The sequence below is a fragment of the Python bivittatus genome, unplaced genomic scaffold, assembly GCF_059951505.1.
Source record: "Python bivittatus isolate LINGU-HERP-01145 unplaced genomic scaffold, Pbiv_v1 ctg000020_np1212, whole genome shotgun sequence".
Taxonomy (NCBI): Eukaryota; Metazoa; Chordata; class Lepidosauria; order Squamata; family Pythonidae; genus Python; species Python bivittatus.
The window spans coordinates 68,462,682-68,481,997 of record NW_028277030.1 but is presented as its reverse complement, the minus strand read 5'-3'; the positions used below and the strand labels follow the sequence as shown (position 1 = coordinate 68,481,997).

Here is a 19,316-nt window from a genome sequence, read left to right as displayed (position 1 = left end):
CTATAAGGGGCAGGAACTGGGAGTTAATAGGGCTTTTGCATTGTCCAGTGGGTGAGATGGAATGTCACAGAGCCTTTGTGCTCCATATTACGCAACATACTAATAAACCTCTAGGAGGCAAACTGAACTACATAAGCTGTAACTCAGCCTGGTTGAAAAAGAAGAACTGTGATGAATGATTTGAAGGAATAAGGAGGTGGTGTTCAATCTGTTCTGAACAATATGACATCCTTATCATTCCTATTTTGATGATGTCTCCATGGCACTAGGCACCTTTTACTCATTCAGTTTCATAGGCCAACTTCTGCCAGTTATCCATCCTTTGACAAATTAAGATTAAGTTATTAAACATAGCACTGCCCCTCAACTATGTAAGAACTAGTTGGAATATAGCATTATATTAATACCAACTGCCTGGAATGTGCTAAGAGTTCTTTATTAATTTTCAATTTCTTTCAAAGTGTCGGTCTAATCAATGGGACCCAACATGATTTAGGATAAGAATATTTAAGTATTGTCTTCTCCAGGTGCTACCATTTACAAAAATGAAGTAGATGGCAACGGAAGACAAGGTCTTTTCAGTGCTGGCATCCCAGTTATTGCATGCTATTCCTGGGTCTATTCAGTTAAAACTGGCTTTATTGTCTTTTTCTTCGTCAGATTTTAAAAATCAAGTTTCTTTCCAAAGCTTGTTACTTTTAAGATTTTGAATTTAGGATTTTAAGGTTAAGACTTAAGTTTAATCTGCTGCTTCTGTTTTTACTAAGTCGTTTTACTGCTGCTTTGACATTATGTACTGTTGCCGTTACTGTTACTCTGTTGCTATTTAATGTTGTACAATTAAAAATAACATACTTTTTAATTCTGTAATTAAAAATAATCACATCTTTGAATAAAACACTGAACACCTCTATGCACATCTCTGCATCTGCAGTACCTTCAAATCACTTCCAGGCAAGGTTCCAATTCCATCCTTCCAGTCCATGACGCTAAAAACGTCAAAGTCTTGCCCATTTCCACAAGAAGCTGATTCGTTCATGGTGGACACTCTGTAAAATAAATAAGGAAAGTCATATCTCTAATTCAATGTCACATTTTTTTTCATCTAAGAAACGACCTATCACATTATTTAAAAGCATTTTCATCTGTTCCATATTCTTTAAATACAAATTCTACATGATTCCAAAATTCACAAAACCCTTTTAGAATCGAGCAAAATGTCATAGATTAGTGTGAAATTTCTCAGTTGACCAGGATTCTTCACCATCCTGGATACTGATTGAACTGAGTGCCTGGGAGAGAAATAACAGGACACAGAAAAGTCTGCGTTCAGGTAGACTGTCAAAACACAATGGAAGAAGAGATGGAATAGCTATTCCATCCCATGTATACCTGGTCAGAGTATTAACAGAATTTAATGGGAATTACCCAAAAATTAAATTTACCCACCGCTACTAGAATAAATAAGCTAGCATTTCTAAATCTACCATGTTTCATATATATTTTCAAGATATAAAATCCAACGGTTACCTAAAACCATCTCCTGCATTAAGCAAAATGAATCCCGTACAACAATTAAAATTAATTTCCAGCTTTGCTAATATAAACATTGCCAGTTTATCAAGCAATGGGTATATTTTAAAGCTGGAAACAAAATAGCAAGAAAGAACATAACAAAGCACAAGACTTGCATAAAGAATTGCATACAGCCCATCAGACCTAGCTACTATTATTCGGATATTTTTTAAACGATGAAAACATTCACCTTGGCATTTGATGCTTTATAATGCTCCAATAATAGCCTCTTTCTATATTTTACAGAGTTTAACTTTTTAATTGCTTTATGAGTTTTACTGCAAACATAGTATTTTAATGCACAGAGAGCTGGCAGATGCTTAGCCTGAGCAGTGGTATAAAAATATTTAAAAGCAATTAAAAAACATGATGAATCCTAGTAATATTCTTAATTCCAAAATCTCCATTTTAGCTTTTGCCTATAATCACTAGTGGATGCTTATTATGCAATTGCTTCATTTACACTTTCAGATGCTGTAAGAACAAGAGAGATAAATATAGATTTGATCTATTTTCTTTATTTTTCTTTATTTATTTCACAGTCAGATCCAAAAGATATAGACTTAATATAATTATAAATAGTGGAACTAAGATAGAATAAGCTTTAATAATAAGGACAATAGGAAGTATCCTTAGCTATGAATCCATCATTATGATGAATGCATTGGCTTCATCAAGAACAAAAATATAGTTTTTTTCAGCCTGGGATGCAATATTTCAGAACTGAAGTTATTTGTGATAATTATATAAACGAAATTAAATGTTGATATGTTTTTATTTCAGATGAACCATTCAAATCATAGCCAAAGATCCATTTCCTTGAACAATCACAAAGTCATTGGTCTTGGCAACTTCAACTTGCCATGATTTCAGAGATTTAAAATTAAAACTGACTCTAAATTACAGAAGTTGTCATAATTAATTATATGATGGATCATATTACCTCCACCAAGCAATGTGCCAGGAAAAAAATCCCATCACTCTTCAAAATAGAATCAATGGGCTCTTTCACTAGGGAAACTAGGATTCTAATGACACTTACTGGGAAATAAACCCTAATGTACAGAGAAGAAATTGCTGCATCAGACCAAAACATTGTCAGTCCAAGATTCTGGTTTCAAAGTGTTTTACCATTTCACATAGAGGTGCATATATAACACTAGTTTTAGACATCAACCAAAAGGAAACTGACAAGGGTATTCAACTTAACATGAATATCTTTAACATTCAGAAATTATTATTATTAGATGTTTATCCTGCCATCCATCCATCCATCCATCCATCCATCCATCCATCCATCCTTCCTTCCTTCCTTCCTTCCTTCCTTCCTTCCTTCCTTCCTTCCATCCATCCATCCATCCATCCATCCATCTCAGGGTGGTGAATAATACCTAAAACAGTACTTCTGCCTATTTCCCCATAAATCTTATATATATTAAAATATAGTTCCAAAAAGGTACCAATAACTCACAAGATCAAATCATATAAGTTAATCACCCCTCACATTTTTTTTCATTGCCAACAGACGAAATATGACATCCAGCCCAACTATTAACACACAAAAGCTCTTTCTCCCAATTGCTTATCTATGACTGGTGTTTTGAGGTCTGCATCATAATGGCTAATACAGTGTATAGAAACAGTTTGACCTAATAGTCTGGATCAATGTCATAAGTGGATCCGAACAATACTTAGCAGTTCCTGCCTTGGAAATCTATTATCTCTGCTTTTACCCTTGTTTGCTTCTACGCTCAAGAATTCTCAAATTTTGGACCTAGACTTCTAAGATGAGGAATGTGCACTGTATAGTTACAGGTATAAACAGCAGAAGTTGAATCCATTCATACATGCATCCAACCTAATTGTGTTCTCTGTTCTATATGCCATTGCAAAATATTTTAAAAAGACAAAAACCATTCATCCTTCAGTTTAGTATCATTTCTGCCATATAGTATATAACTTCCTGCAACACTGAAAATCCAGTAGTTCAAAAACAACATTCTTTGAGAACAATGAAGGTTGCTTTCATTGTGAAGGAGATACAGTATCACCCTACCTACCCATCACAGATGCTCTCTACCACTTGCATTTTTCTCCCTTTTTTGGGGGGGGGGGACACATGGGCATACTTTAAATCAAAATATGGTTGGAAATATTTACCGTATTTATGTTCTGACAGTACCTTTTGATGTTCTGCAAAATTTCAGTGTAAAGTGGTAAGTACCAAGGGAAGTGTCCTCGGACATACTGGTGCCCAGGAACCATACGACCTATCTAAACTATCCATGTTGGTTCCATTGTGATTTTTAATTGTACCTTTGTTTTATTCTTACATTGTGAGAGTAATCTCAATTTTGAAAAGTACTAAATACTTGCCAATCTTCATTTCTATAACATATGGGTAAAACATATGTTAGTTGTAGTTAGTTAGCTGTAGTTGTCTTTATTAGCCTTCACTAACACTTACCTTGATTTAATGCAATAACTGTCCATTGATGAAAATTTGTTATATTGACGAGCAAGGCTTCACATGGATTTAAGTCATTGTGACAGATTGTGTCATTTGCGTCAATTCACTTTATTTGCATGTGACAGATTGTGTCATTTGCATCAATTCACTTTATTTGCATTACCACACAATGTAGATTGATGCAAATTATATCATTTTCACAATGACATCCTTATGCAAATGGTGTAAATTGCAATGGAAACTTGGTTTACTGCATGCAGTCTGTGGCATCAAGATCTGATAAAATGAGATTTCGTGTGTATTTGATTTTAAAAATACTTTCTTTTTTATAGGCATATATACAAATAAGACCCAACAATTCAAGAGATCTAAACATTTATTAAGCCAATGAAAGAAATATTTATACAGAATGCATATTCTAAAATATTAGAAGTACAGAAGTTTTAAAGATATAATTGCATAATTTCTGTTATATGCTCAGATAAGTGTCCAGGTATAGTAATTAATATGTATTATACACATATAAAATAAGGAAATATGTTTGTCAACCAAAGCATTTGCTCTTTAAAGTTCATACACTGAATTGGCATTTCTTGCTAAGCTATGTAGTTGCATTAATTATGAATGCAAATGGGTACAGTGAACAAGGTACCTGTGTTTTGATCAGGTGAGCTAAGCATGATTGCAAATGCAGAATTCCGGTGTTGTTCATTTGGAAGTAGCCAGAGAACAAAGACCTTATCAATTAAAAATGAAGTAGAAATTCTGGGAGTCACAACCCAATGTATCTTGAGATGCCAGAATGGGGAAGGTTGTTTTAATATGCCAAACTTCAAAAACACAGTATGAAAGGAATGAGATTCCTAAGTGAGACAAGACAATATAGTATCATCCTCATTTTGGTATGTAGCCAAGGCCTCATCAATTTCAGCCAGAGCTATTACATTTTCGAGAAAAACATTATCATTTAGTACTTAATTCTAAAGAAAGAGTCCACCTGAAATGTGTAACAAAAACTCAGTTGGGTGAATCAGAAGGCTCTAATTGTGCTACACTGGCCTTAGCCATGCCTTCAAGAGCAAGGCAGGTAAGTGGAGAGACATGAAAGAAAATCTCCCCTACTAGGTAACACACTCATGATATGGTCTGTAGCAAGCATGTTATTTATACTGGCCACATAGAATAGGTGAAGAATTCTGTTAGTACCACCACCTAATGGATTCTTTTGCTAAGCTGTATTTAAACTATTCCTTAACTGTCTTGGAAGTTCCCAGGCCTATCAGAGAATAAAAGCAATGTAAGTAAACCTAAAAATAAGAATCAGCTTAAGAAACAGCTGATTTCAAGCTTTGGCAACCATGCTGGCCAGGGGTTTTCTCCAGATGGTGGCCTCCCCAATTGGTGGATTCCCCTGCTTCTTTATCCCATTATTGCACTAGACTTGCTGTTCACTTGAGTCAGAAGGGGAAACTGGCAAACTCATCAATTTCATACCAACCCTTGGTTCAGTTCAGAGAGGTAACTTCTCCTAGCACTGTGCTTTGCAACTCCTGTCAGGAGAGCTTCAACAAGCCAAAAAGATTGTAGTCCAGAACTGCTTCCTTACTGTATTCATTGGCAGGACCAATATACATGGGCACATGCATGCATGTGCACACATACACTCACACACAAAGGATCTTTTTCTCTCCCATACTTCCTCTTTCTTGCAGCTTCCCTTTTTCATTACTGGCCACCCTCAGCCTCCTGAACCTCTGCCATTTCCATGTTTTTATGTCATTTTCATGCACTGATTTAGGAGGGGAGGGGAGGGGAGGGGAGGGGAGGGGAGGGGAGGGAAGGTCCTCCATTCCAGCGGTTCACTAATGGCTGGTTTTTGTTTTTGTTTTAAATCACTGTTTCAGTAGTTCACCAATAGACTGATTAAAACAAAACAAAGGTTGTCTGCTTCTCCTTCACTAGTGGACTGGCTAAAGTAAGTGTCCAATGTTTCACAAGCCCAGAAGCCCAGGTGAAATGATTGTGGAGAGGAGCAACCAGTGCACAGTACACAACAGCCAACTGGAACAAAGGCATTGCCTATAAAGAAATGAACACAGCATATCACACAAACATTGCTTCTGCTGGCAGAAGGTGGCAAATGCTACTTTTGATGGAAAGCTAGTAAAGATGGGCAGAGGTTGCCTATTTATTTATTTATTTATTTATTTATTTTTCAAATTTAGACACCGCCCATCTCACAGTGTTGTCCTTTGATGGACCAAGGACAACACTGTGCATTCATGTGCTCCAGATTTGGTAAATGGGCCATCCTTGCCTAACGATAAGCAAGCAAGATGTGCGGATGAAGCCTCTCTTTCTGTTAATGGTGTTGGTCAATATAATTATATGCTTTCTTATGTTGAATAGCAGGATGTAGTCTTTGCCCCATGGCACTATTGTTTTTGTTTTGTTATACATACATATATTACAATGTAACTAACTGAATAAATAATCATTTGAACAAAGCATAATCTGGTTTTACAAATATCAATCTCTGCAGTGCTAATGGATCTATTAAATTGGCCCAACTCTAAAATCAGAATTATGGATCTACATAGCAAAAGTTCTTTATCTTTACTGAATCTTACAACAAAAAGCTGATTGGACACTTGACACTATATACTTAGAAATATTATCCTTGTTGTAGGAGTCTAGCAAAGAATTGCAAGCAACAAAGCTAAAGGAAGAATGTCTTGGTTGCATGAGCTCTGACTCCATTAACACATTATTCTCATGCTGAAGGAGCTCAAACCACCAGTGTTGTGTTTCTGAGATCTAAAGGTGCAATTGACAGGAAGAGCTAAGTTTAGTCCTAGATGATCCAATAACCTCCTTCAGGCTTAACTGCAAGTCCAACTGCCCACTTCATGGTCACGCTGGCCAGGCTCAAGTCCAGTCTGTTAATGAGATATGGCTTCTGATTGCTCAGAAAGGTTTCCTGACATAAACAAAGGCTTGCCAGGAGGATGAAGGATCAGAGCTGGACTCCTAACTTCTACAGCTTCCCTTAAATAATCTCAACTTGAGATAAAGAAAAAATCTCAACATCTTTTTCCCCCCCTTCCCTTACTGGCTGGTCCAAAAGTCAAGTTTTTTATATTGTCTGCCTAGTCCAAGGGCGAGTATACAAAGACCTCCCAGTTCTGATTGTCTTACAGATGTGCTTGGGGCATCTTGCAGGATTATCCTTTTCTTCTTAATTCAAGTTAATCAGTACTGACTAGATTTATAATCCAATCAACCTTTCAACCAGATGCCTTTGTCCTTGGTTTTATCACTACAGATGGGGGGGGGGGAGACACACAAAAACTGTGGAATGAAATCAAATATGTTGTTAAGGATGAAGGTGAAAAAGAGACTGCCAAAGACCAAGACAGCAAACTAGATGTCAGAATAAATGGTGGAAATTGCCAAGAAGAAAAAAGAATCCAAAGCCAAGAAAGACAAAGTTCTCTGGCACTTCCGAGAGCTGTTAGAAGAGACAAGAAGCAGTATTATAATCACATCTGTAAAGACATCAAAGATGGAAACAGACATGGGAAAGTCTTCCACACTATGTCTGAACTCAGAAGGAGGCTCCAACCTCAAATTGTATGCTAAAGGATGCTAGTGGACAGACAGGAACTGATTCAAAGAAAACTAAGCAAAGATGGAAGAAGTATACTGGAATTCTGTACAGTAGAAATATCAACCTCCAAAATACCTTAGCAGATAATCCCTATTTACAAGAACCTCTAGTACTAGAAGACAAAGTTTGATCAGTGAGATAGTTATTACTATCATAAGGCTACAGGAATTGAGGGAATATCTATAGAACTGTGGCAAGCAACAAAACAAGGATCTGTAAAGGTTCTAATCAAATTATGGCAGCAAATCTGTAGAACAATACAATGGCTAAAAGATCTGGATGTGTCAGTCTGCATACCAATATGAAAGATAGATTTAAGAGAGTGTGCAGACTGTCATACAATATTCTTAGTGTCACATGCTAGTAAAATAATGCTTAGGATCATTCAATGCAGATTAAAGTCCTAAATGGGAACAGAAATGCCAAACTGGCTTTAGAAAAGGCAAGAAACAAGAGATATGATTGCTGCGGCAGGCTGGATAACTGAGAAAGCCAAAGAATACCAAAAAGAAGTCAATATGCATTACATTGATTATAGAAAGGCCTTTGATGTATCAACCACATCGAGCTATAGAATGTGCTTAGGAAAATGGGACTCCCAGAACATCTCATTATCTTTGGGTACAACCTACATGTAGGATAGGAAGCCACAGTCCAGACAGAACATGACAAAACAGACTGGCTCCAGATCAGCAAAGGAGTGGACTTTGTGGACTTGACAGAGTGAGACAAGGCTGTGAGTTCTCTCCTTATTTTTTCAACCTGATGGAAGCTGGACTCCAAAAAGATGAGTGTGGTTTTAAAATTGGAGAAAGAAATATCATAACCTGTGCTATGCTGATAGCTATAAATGTAAATGCAAGCTCTAGTAATGAAAGTCGAAGAGCACAATAAAAACATGGGACAAAAATTAAACATAAAAAAGACCAAACTAATGACAACAGGTATAGCAACCAGCCCTAGTGTTGATAATGAAGATATCGAAGTATAGATAGCTCCTGATTTTTAAGACTATCAACAGTCAAAGAAATAGCAGTCAAGAAATAAGCCTTAGACTAGCACTTTCAATGAAGGCCTTGAAAAAACTTGATAACTGCAGTGAGATTATTATATGCACATAGGTGGAAAAATTTGACATTACCCACAATGGAAGAACGTATGGTGAAGATGATGGAACTTGCTGAGATGGTTAAATTGATGTCTTGATCAGAGAAAATACATTATCTAAGTTTACTGCTGACTGAAAATTAGAATTGTGTAAACTGTAAAAACACTTTACAGACTTTTTGCATGAAACAGGAAAAAAAAAAGAACTTCTGATTTATGGTTTTGATGATTAGAAAAAAATGAAAGTTATGCTATAACCACAGAGCAAGAGGTAAATTTATATTTATACCTATAACTGCTTTAAGAAAATCAGAAGCTACTTCTTTATATTTTCTTTTTTTCCTTTTTTAATTCTATATATTAGTTTTTGTTCATTTTTATCTTTATTAAAATCTTAATAAATTTATATGAAAAAAAATGAAGGCCTTGAAAAAGATATTCAGGTACCACGACGTGATGTAAGAGGCTAAAGATGACCTTGATAGAGATAAGCCAGAACCGTTCCCAATGCAACGAGGCAAAAAGCACAGCTCCAGCCCAAAACAATCTGAAGGGAGGAGGAAACAACTCAGACAGAACCTCCTTAGTTTCACAGCAGTGCAGGGATGGGCCGGGGCAGAAATAAAGCACAATCAGACTTGCAAGATTCTGTTATTATAGCCAATATAATGAAGTAGTTTTAACTATACTTTGGAGTTACTTTCTTGGTCTGGTATATATGGTGGGCCAACATGGGTCTATGCCTCCAAAATTAGAATTGTGCAGGCAATAGTTTTCCCTGTGACACTCTATGAAAGCAAAAGTTGGACTTTGAAGAAGCAGGATAGAAACAGTATATTGATGCTTTTGAACTGCAGTGAAATCACGAAAACAAACAGATGGATCATTGGACAAATCAACCCAGAGTTCTCACTTGAGGCACGAATGACCAGGCTCAAATTATCGTATTTTGGACACATTATGAAAAGACCTAACTCTCTTGAGAAGTCTCTAATGCTGGGAAAGGAGGAAGGAAAGTGAACAAGAAGACAAACAGCAGCAAGGTGGATGGAGTCAGTGGACTCAATTACACCAGCAATTGACCCACTGTTAGAAGACTTCAAAGACCAGGCTAGAGACAGATCATCCTGGAGAAAATCTATCTACATAGTCACTAAGTGTCGACACCAAGTTGATGGCACATAATCATCATCAGTTTCATTATTTTTGGCAGTCTAATTGAGGCAAAACCCTACAGCCATTTATTTAGCAATAAGATCAATGGCATTCAATGATACTTACTTTGAAAGCAGCCTGCAAAGAATCATGCTATATACATAATCCCAAGATTTGGGTCCTAGATAGTCAACTGAGAACCTATCACTCACAGATGCAACTGTTTCATCTCATGAACAAAACATGTCAACACTGCAGGCTGCCCCATTTTAGTTTGGAATAGTTCTGGCCCTCAGAGCCTACAGCACATTTGGGCTTGATGTATTTTCTTTCAACCATAAATGCCATTAATTTTCTTTTCACTGTATCCTGCATGCCTAAGGCTTGTGTTAGGTAATCAAGGAACTCCCCTGAGTTGTAGAGCGGAGTATTGGCTAACCTCATCTCTTTTCTTTGTTTACATATGTTGTTAAGGTAAGGAAGAAAAAGATGGATGGATTTGCTCATAGCACACTATGGGTAACTTACAATAATCAAATCAGAAATTAACAATGGATCGCTAAAAACATTTTCATAGCACTTATACTGTAGCAGAAAATTTGTCTCATTCTAAAGCTGAACGAAGGTCTCTACTGCAATAACAATTTCAGTTTAGCAAGCCGGCTAATACGCAATCCAGTTCATCCTTGCACAAAAATACAATAAACTAGAGAGCCCCTCAGGCTATGGACAGGAGTTCAGGACAGTATGCTACTCCAACCACAAATAGTTTTATCAAGACTGAAAATACACATTTGGAAAAAGAAAAGAAAAAAGATCCTCAATGAACTTTAAAGCCATTTTTCCCAGATGATATATTATGTTGTGGAATCTCCTCCAGTTAGTTATCCCATTCTGCTACATTGGTTTGGCATTTAACAAACCTTATAAATTCATTCTAAAGACAGTTTATTTGGGAATAAATTGATAAAATAATTTTAGCATTAGTATTATTTTGTTCTTAAACATCTAATTTACTGAATTCCTTTGGAATTTACAGATTTGCTATACAGCTGATTAGCTTGTTCTTCAAGTTTTAAATGAAATAGTATTGCTTAGCCTTTCAACATTAATCAATATGTTTTGCACTAGCGCTATTCAGACTACCTGTCCTGACAGCGTAAAATAGCCAATGTGTAAAAAAAAATTTTTTTTTTTACTATCAATCAGAAAACTGTTTTGTCAACATGCATCAGGAGAAGCCTGTTCGTTTCAACTCGAGAACAGCTTAAGGCCAAGCTCTTAAATAAAGCATAATAAACACCATCTTGCATTCAAATAATCTCTTGTTTCCAAAACTGATCACAATTTAATGTACTCAAATGAGTTACTCAATGAGACAAATTTTAAAATGACAACTCTGCTACAAAACTTCCTAATGTATACATCAGAGTATGTGAAAAAGCTATCCTAATGTAATTTGTTTAATTGATTTGGCAATAAACTGTAGAAAGTAAGTGAAGTCACACTACCTATCAGGGACTAGCAAAATTCCCAACACTGTCAACAGTTACAATAAACTAAGATGCATCTAATGAAAAATGGGGGAAGAGAATCCCCCTATATGATATCATCCACATGAGAATATACCATCTTTACAATTGAAAGGCTCTCTCTCCCAATTAAGAGTGAAGAGGTGAAAAATGATACAATTATTATCTCCAGGTCATTAGCTGTTTACAGCACTGTTTGGATTAGAGCAGCATAGAAATTTAAATACATACATACATACATACATACATACATACATACATACATAAATGCACCTGAAGAGATAATGTCAAAATCTTTGTTCTAATAACCAAATTTGAAATGTTTCCAAAAATTTTCTATTTATTAATTTATAACATTATTTATGACTTGTCTTTTTGCACCAAAAAAGCTCCCAAGGCAATATTCAGTTTAAAAGTGTTTAAAAATATCATCTCAAACAACAAGTTAAGAGCAAAAAAAAAAAAGTCAAATATTATCAAGGAGAACTAATCATATTTGAAATCACTGAACAGCCAAAAAAAGAAAAAAGAAAACCCTTCAGCACCCACCCAAAACTAACAAAATTGAGGCAATCTTTAGTCTTCATAGATGGAATTCCACAAACTGAATATAGCCATTGAAAAGGCTTGTTTTATGTTCCCATTGGACTACGTTTCTGGATAATGGGACATACAATGGAATGTGAACCAAATTTTAAACTATAGACATGTTCATATAATTGGTTGGAGTAGGAATTATATATTTTGGGAGGAGTGTGCACACATAAGTAATGTGCATTTTTGACAGTAGCTGCACTTTATGTACACTCGTCAACAGCAGCCTCACAAAAGATTATGCCATTGATCACTATGTTGCTAAGACCAACCATCCTCAGCCTTAATTTTCTTCCTCAACTTTTGCACCAATCAGGGCATTCCTAGACACAACCACCATCCCTTCCCTTCCCTTCCCAAGGCATGAAATAGACCCCTTCCAACTAGAACAGACTGTTCCTCCAATCTCATTAGCCTGTCTATGGAAAGGATAGTCCCACCTGAACCAGCCTCAATATCCAATCTATCATGTTCAAGATTTCAGTGGCTACTTAGCATTAGTTGGAAGAAACAGCTAGGTATCATCAGCTATAGTGACTTGAACCAGATAACCTCCTCAATCAGTTTCAAGAAGGTGCTAAAAGCATAAAGGCCAGAATCCCATAATGGCCAAGGGACTGAGCAGCAGACCTATAGTGCCACCTCCTGGGAGCATTCAATCAAACAGTGGCCCTGTTTTCCGTTATCCCATCAGATTTTTCACATCTGTAATTACTGAACATGCCCAAATACAATGAAATAATCTCAGTTCAGTAAAATGAAAGCTTGGAAGGATGGTGAATAATATTAGAGGAAGAACAAAGACTAAAAGTTTTTATGACTCTGGCTTTTTTGCAACAGTCTCTCAAAATGTCTTCGTAAGAAATTGGGGGGGGGGGGGGGCGCAGTCTTCTAACTTCACCATCTAAAAGACTAGCCTTAATCAACCAGTTGGGTAAGTCCACATCCTCAGTATAGCACACATCAAGGACAGGCTTTATATTATGTCAAAGATAGCTGAGTGATGCTTGAAGATACTATAAGTAGATAGTGGGGAAATGGCCTGAGAATCGCTTCTTTGCAGCCATTATATCCATAAAACAGGCCTTGAAAAGAGTTATAATCCACACATGATTACATTTGTCCCAAATTTTCTATCATTAATTTTCTAGCTTTCTACCTTAGAGAATTGCATTGCTCTAAGTCAGTGTTTCTCACCCTTGGCAACTTTAAGCTGTGTGGACTTCAACTCCCAGAATTCCCCAGCCAGCATACTGGCTGGGCAAGCTGGCTCCGGTATTCTGGGAGTTGAAGTCCACACAGCTTAAAGTAGCCAAGGTTGAGAAACACTGCTCTAAGCTTTTCATAAAACCAGCTTTGTTAAACATACACTTTAAATACAGTTTCAGCATTTCCACCAGTGCCACCTTCGAAATATAGTGAAGACACATCTTTTACCTTACTTCCAAGTTTCATGAGAAAAACTAAATTTCAGTTCATAAATAACTGTGCATTTGCAGTGAGCATCTCAAAGTATTGCCTAAATTTCTATTAATGAAGAGAACAAAGTGTTTAAGGTTGTCTTGTATCAACAGAATTGCATTAGAAACAAAGGTGAAATTGACCACCACTAACAAAGAACATAAATGGAGAATATAAGCTCATGCCTACAATTATATGTAACTGTCAGTTATGTTTAAGTATTAAGTCTTTCACAGTGTAAGTTCTTAAATACCAATCACTCTTCCTTAATTTTTAATATTTGAAAAATACAAAACAGTGGAAACAACAGTTAGGAAGAGAAGATAAAGACATGCCTTTAAAACTATTTGCCTGGCATATTCTTTGCCAGTTCATTACCCGTGAAAAACAGTCTGTGTAAAACTTAAGGACTGAATTTGAACTTTGCTCCCCAGGGTGGATGCCTCCGTTTGACCAGTAGGGGTCCCTCCTTGGCCAGTTTTGAACTAAATTTTGCTGCACTTGAAACTTTCCTGGAGAAATACTGTGATCAGCCCGTCCGCCCCCACCCCTTTTGCTAAAATTAAGAGCGGCGGGGGGGGGGGGGAGTCGAAGAAGTGTGCAGGTCTTCTCTGTGCATCTTCCCCTAGTGCCCCCCGCCCCACGGCAAGCCTACCTTCAGGCTGCAGCGGGGTTTGTCTTCCTTCCCCCACCCCGTCTGCCTCTTTCCCCTCGTTAGATACGAAAAGTAGCTCGAATCAGCTTGCCGAGGGACGCCCGAAATAACTTTCTGCTTGCCTCCCCTTCATCTTCAGGGAAATGCCCGGGAGGGCGGCGCGATTGTTGCACGGCGGGCAAAAAGGTGTATGCGGGGCAGGGGCGGGAGGAGAGAACCGGGTGCTTGACTGAGGAAGTTGCATAATGAAAGGCTCTTGTTTGTTAATCGAGTCCCGTTTTTCTTACGGCGGCTGCGACGGAAACCGGGAAGGGGAGGCTGCCTAGAGCGAGCTCAAGAGTCTTTTGTCCCCTCCTCATTTTGGAAACACCCTTCCCACATTCCCCATCCTTGGGGGCACCCAGGGCTCCTTTCGACTGCAAGGAGAGGAGGGGGCCACGCTTTTCACTTGATCCGCGCTTCTCTTCGCCGGGCTCCCGATCGCCCTCCTTGAGGACAGACGGCTCGCTCTCCCTGGTCTCCTTAGCCCGCCCCAAACCTGAGGCCGAAAAGAGGGAGGACGGAGGGGTCTGCCTCTGGGGGTAGCTGGCTCCTTTCAAACTTTTCCCCTGTCACACTCCCTTCTCTTGCTATAGGTGACTAGGAAGAAAACAGAGGGGCCCTCAGGAGCGCCCACGCACCAGACACACGTTTCTGTATTTTCTACCCCTACGCCCCGCAGATCAGGCCTCCGTTCACACACCCTCGCAGCGAGCTTCAGACGAGCCAATCTTCCCCATAACAAGCTAAGAACAAGTGTGTCAGTATACGGCTCTCGTTTCATCCCTAGGCTTCCCAGGAAGCGCAGACTCTATGGAGAGACGGGCAGCAAAGTTGAAGAGTGCGAGGGGCACCTAGGTGTGAGTAGCAAGCGGAATTCACACGAGGCATCTTCCACAACCCTGAAAATACGCAGCGATCCCCGTATCTTTCACCGGCCGGGTGTGTGTATTTGCTGACAACGTTCGAATTGCACTCTTCTCCCTCGGGAAGAGCCCCACTCTCCACCTCACACATGTTTACACTTAGTGAAAGACATGCACAGGAATCAAGAGGCTTACCCCCCCCTCCGCGCGCGCGCGCTCCCTCCCTCCCACTACAAACTGCTAGGCGCGTCTCTCTGCGCGTGTGGTGTGTGCGTGCGTGTGCAAAGTTTGCCCAAAATGGCGGAATTGGGGAGCTCAGTATTATATTTCTATAGATCGAGACACACGCACACGGATACACCGCCACGCGCGCACTCACACCACAAAGTCCATAAGCTGCACAAGGGAGACAAGGAAGGGAAATGACCACAATTCATTAATAAACACTCTCTCTGAAGCTGGCGGCGGCTCCTGCGCGCTGATCGGAACAGGCCTTTTTTTTTCCTCCCTTCTGCAAAGGAGACACAACACATGCTACACATTCAACCGGTATATCCCGCTGCAGCCAAACCTGGGTGGAAAAAGTCCTTTCTTCCCGCGCGTTTCAAGCCATTATTCTCTCTCCTAAGGGAACCCCGTAAACAAAACAGAGTGAGCGGTGGGATGGATCGCCACCGTCCGCGCCTCTCGCCCGACACCCCAAATCTTTGTTGCGGCACCCCCTTTTCCTCCCCTCCCCGGCATTCCTGTGGAAGTGTCAAGAATTCCTTGGCCCCGGCTCACCCGTGGTGGGGCAGGACGCCGCAAATCGCCCCCCCCACCCCGGCTCATCAATATGTGGGCGACTGTGAAATGCCCTCCTTATTTCCCGGCCACTTCGGTCTCCTTCCTGCCCCCTCCCGCTCCCAATGCCCGTCATGAATTGGGGGGAAAGGCAGAGCCCGGGCGGGGGGGGGGCGCAGAAGGCGAAGGCACCCGCTCCTTCCTTCGCTCTTTTGTTCCTCTTTCACTCTCACGCACTTAGGATTTTAGGAAAGATTCCCCCACGACCCACCCACTCCTCGGCCACTTCAGAGTCATCTGGCCACTTTCCCCCTATTAGTTCCATTTCCTTCGCTTGATGTTTAGGGGGAAGCCTTTCCTCCCAATTCCTTAAAAAAACCGCCCCCCCCTTGCCCGTTTCATGAGGGAGGCAGAGGAGGTGCGCTTGCCTTCCTTTATCTCCTTCTCTCTCTCTCTCAACTTTCATCCCCAGCGAAGGAACGGAAGCAATTCTAAAGCCATCCTGAGCATTGTGCATTGCAGTTAATGGGTTAGCAATCATATCCGAACCAGCCGCTTCCTTACCCCCCCAAATCCTCTCTCTCTCTCTTTATTTTTTTTCTCCGTCTCTCGAGTAGTCCTGACAAATATGGTCCAGGGCTGCGGGCACAAGTGAGCATGCGCCCGTAGAGTCAGGGCTGGGGAAAGGGGAAACTGCTGCTGCTGCTGCTGCTGCTGCTGCTGCTGCCGTTGCTGCCGCCGCCGCCGCCGCCGCCGCCGGAGTGGCTTTTCTTCCCTTCGCTTTTCTGCCTCAGACTCTGGGAAAGGCAGGCAGGCGATAGCCGTAATCCCGGGTGTCTTTCTTCTCCACACCGCGTCGCCGCTCCGATCCGCCAAGAGCACCATCTTCAAGGTGCATCAGGGGCTCTAGCGACAGAATGGAAACCGTGGCGGGGGAGTCCAGGGATACGTATGAGTGGCAGCCTTGAACTCTCTCCCCATTTTTAAGAGTGGGATGCATTATTTATTTATTTCGCTTGTTGGAATGTATCATTTATTTATTTGGCTTGTATTGATTGAATACAAAAACAAAAAACCAAAGAGAAAGAAAAATAAACAACACGCAAAGTTAGAAGGAAAAAACAAGAAAACAGAAACAGGAATAAAAACATCCAGGGCATGTATTGGTGGATTCATGCATAAAAGTTCTACCCAAGCATTTCCATGAATGGTAGCCATATTTCATTACACTCTTCCGTAACTAATCTGTGTTGATAACTGATTCATTTTAAATTCCTAATAACATTAACTCTACAGCCCTTTGAGTAGTTGGGGCCATATACTTATCTTTCCAGGGCTGAAGAATAATTTGTTCAGCTATACATTCAGCATGGAGAAGCCACTTTTTTTGTCCAGATGTCAATTTCCATGCAATAAGAACATATTTCAGAGAATATAAACATCTGAAAATATTAAATCTTTTTCAAAGTTTATACATGTAATAAGTTCCTCCCAAAATGAAACACTCCGTACACACGTATTTAAATGAAGTATCAATCTTGCTGGATCTCCAACATAACAATTTACATATGTCTTTTCTACATAAACACAATACCCAATAAATCCAAAATACTATTTCTGGTTGAGTAAGACAATCTAAGATCTACTTCAGTTCTTGGTATTAAAATTAACCCCTCTTTCCATTGTCTAGGCAAAATAGGAATCTTTAACTCTTTATTCCATTTAACAATTAAAATTTCCATATCAAATTGATTCAACTCCAACAGAATTTCATAAAGAGTAATTTGTAGGGAATTTTGTGCCATAGGATTTAATCATCAATTGTAGTAGATTAGATGCTCCTGAGACTGAAAATGACATAAGTCTAAACTGGGATGGCACTAGATAAATACCAGACTTTGTCCTTTAAAGTGAAAAAGGATAAAAAATTCATCATTTTCATCTACTACTTGATCTAAGTATAAATCCTGGCTTCCATCCAAATTTTCCCTGTAATAGGTTATTTATTAGATTCGAAATCTGAATTACTCCATGGAATCAAAGAAAAAAGGATCAAAACACTATTTCCTAGAAATAACTGGTGGAGTGTTAATAGCATGATTTATTTCTAGATATAGTAGAATCAGAGTTATTATTAATCTTCTCATCAAAGATTAGATCAGTGCAGTCTGTCACTATTATATCTGGTTTAAAAAGCATAAACAGAAATGCCAGAATGTGTTTGTGTGTTTAAAGGTGTGAAAAGATATCCATATATAACAAGCTGTATTTTTAAATGTTTGTTATTAATAAAGATATTTAACACATTACCAAATTATGTGTATATATGCACGCACATAACCTCATAACCTCATATTTAAATTACTGTAAAAAAAAATCTATTCATTTTTGTGCACGTTACCCCATGTTAGTAACTTTCACAAAAAGACATACTTAGCATTATGTGTAAAAATGCCCTAAAACATGAGCTGCTTGAAATTCATTCCCAAGACTCCTTTAGTTGTGCTCACACAACATACTACTGTGTGCTAGAAGGTGATTTAAAGCTTTGTGCAAATCCTGCCATTTGGACCACGAAGACACTTGGTCACTCATGGTCCACTAATTCTGGACATGTATCCCATTCCTTCCCAATTTGTATTGGAAGGAAAGAAATAGGCCCAGGCAAGAACTTTGTACTTTACGTAGCAGTTTCTTATGTCATATCTTTCTGGGATTTTCAAATTGCTGTTGAGGAACTTAGCTGAATACTAACAACAAACAGATTTATTTTTTAAAAAAAACCTAGGAAAGGTTGGTTTTTAATAAAACTATCATGCAAGCAAAAAGAAGAATATATAAATGAGCAATTAATCAAGAGAGGGACATAAGAATAATGAAATCGTGATTACAACTGGATTTTTCTTCTGGAACCTGCTGGACACTCAATCACCATTTTCACCTTTCTAGCTTTGAACCTCATAACATAATTCAGCCCTCTGCTTTGAAAGCCACAAAACTCAACCTTTAATTGCTTTATATATATTTGTATTCTTTTAAACACCATGTGGGATGACTGTTTTGTTGGGGCAACTAGTACCATGTCTTATACATACACAAAATACAGAGTAATACTTCTGTAAGAATGATACAATCATAACTCTTGTTCTTAAAATCAGCTAGTTCTTGTGTAATAAAACATGTAATAAAACACAACAATTGTTCTGGCAAAGATACGATTATAGGCCTAGCGAAAAGGCCAAGCTGAAATATGTTCCACTCATTTTAAATTGGAATCATGACAAACATCTATGTACTCTACTGTATCTCAATTTCATGCTCTTCATGATTCCAGTTTAAAATAAGTGGAATGTATTTGGTTCTGGTCAGGCTCTGGTCCTATGGTGCTCTGATGAATTAAGCTCTGATC

The 19,316-nt window shown here is 38.8% G+C and overlaps 1 protein-coding gene across 3 annotated transcripts in view; it reads right to left on the bottom strand.

Moving 5' to 3' along the window:
- L3MBTL3 (L3MBTL histone methyl-lysine binding protein 3) overlaps positions 1 to 16,546 on the bottom strand; it is a 77,837-nt gene extending 61,291 nt beyond the window's left edge. For 2 of the 3 annotated variants that reach the window (XM_088140737.1, XM_007437397.3), the window contains exons 1-2: positions 16,472 to 16,546; positions 938 to 1,049 (exon numbers count right to left, since the gene is read on the bottom strand). In XM_088140737.1, the coding sequence (XP_087996863.1) occupies positions 938 to 1,039 (102 nt within the window). In that variant the 5' untranslated portion in view covers positions 1,040 to 1,049; positions 16,472 to 16,546. Of the gene's footprint in view, positions 1 to 937; positions 1,050 to 14,219; positions 14,447 to 16,471 lie in introns of those variants that run through there. The other variant, XM_088140732.1, reaches the window with a different exon arrangement.
- Positions 16,547 to 19,316: the final 2,770 nt, after the last annotated feature.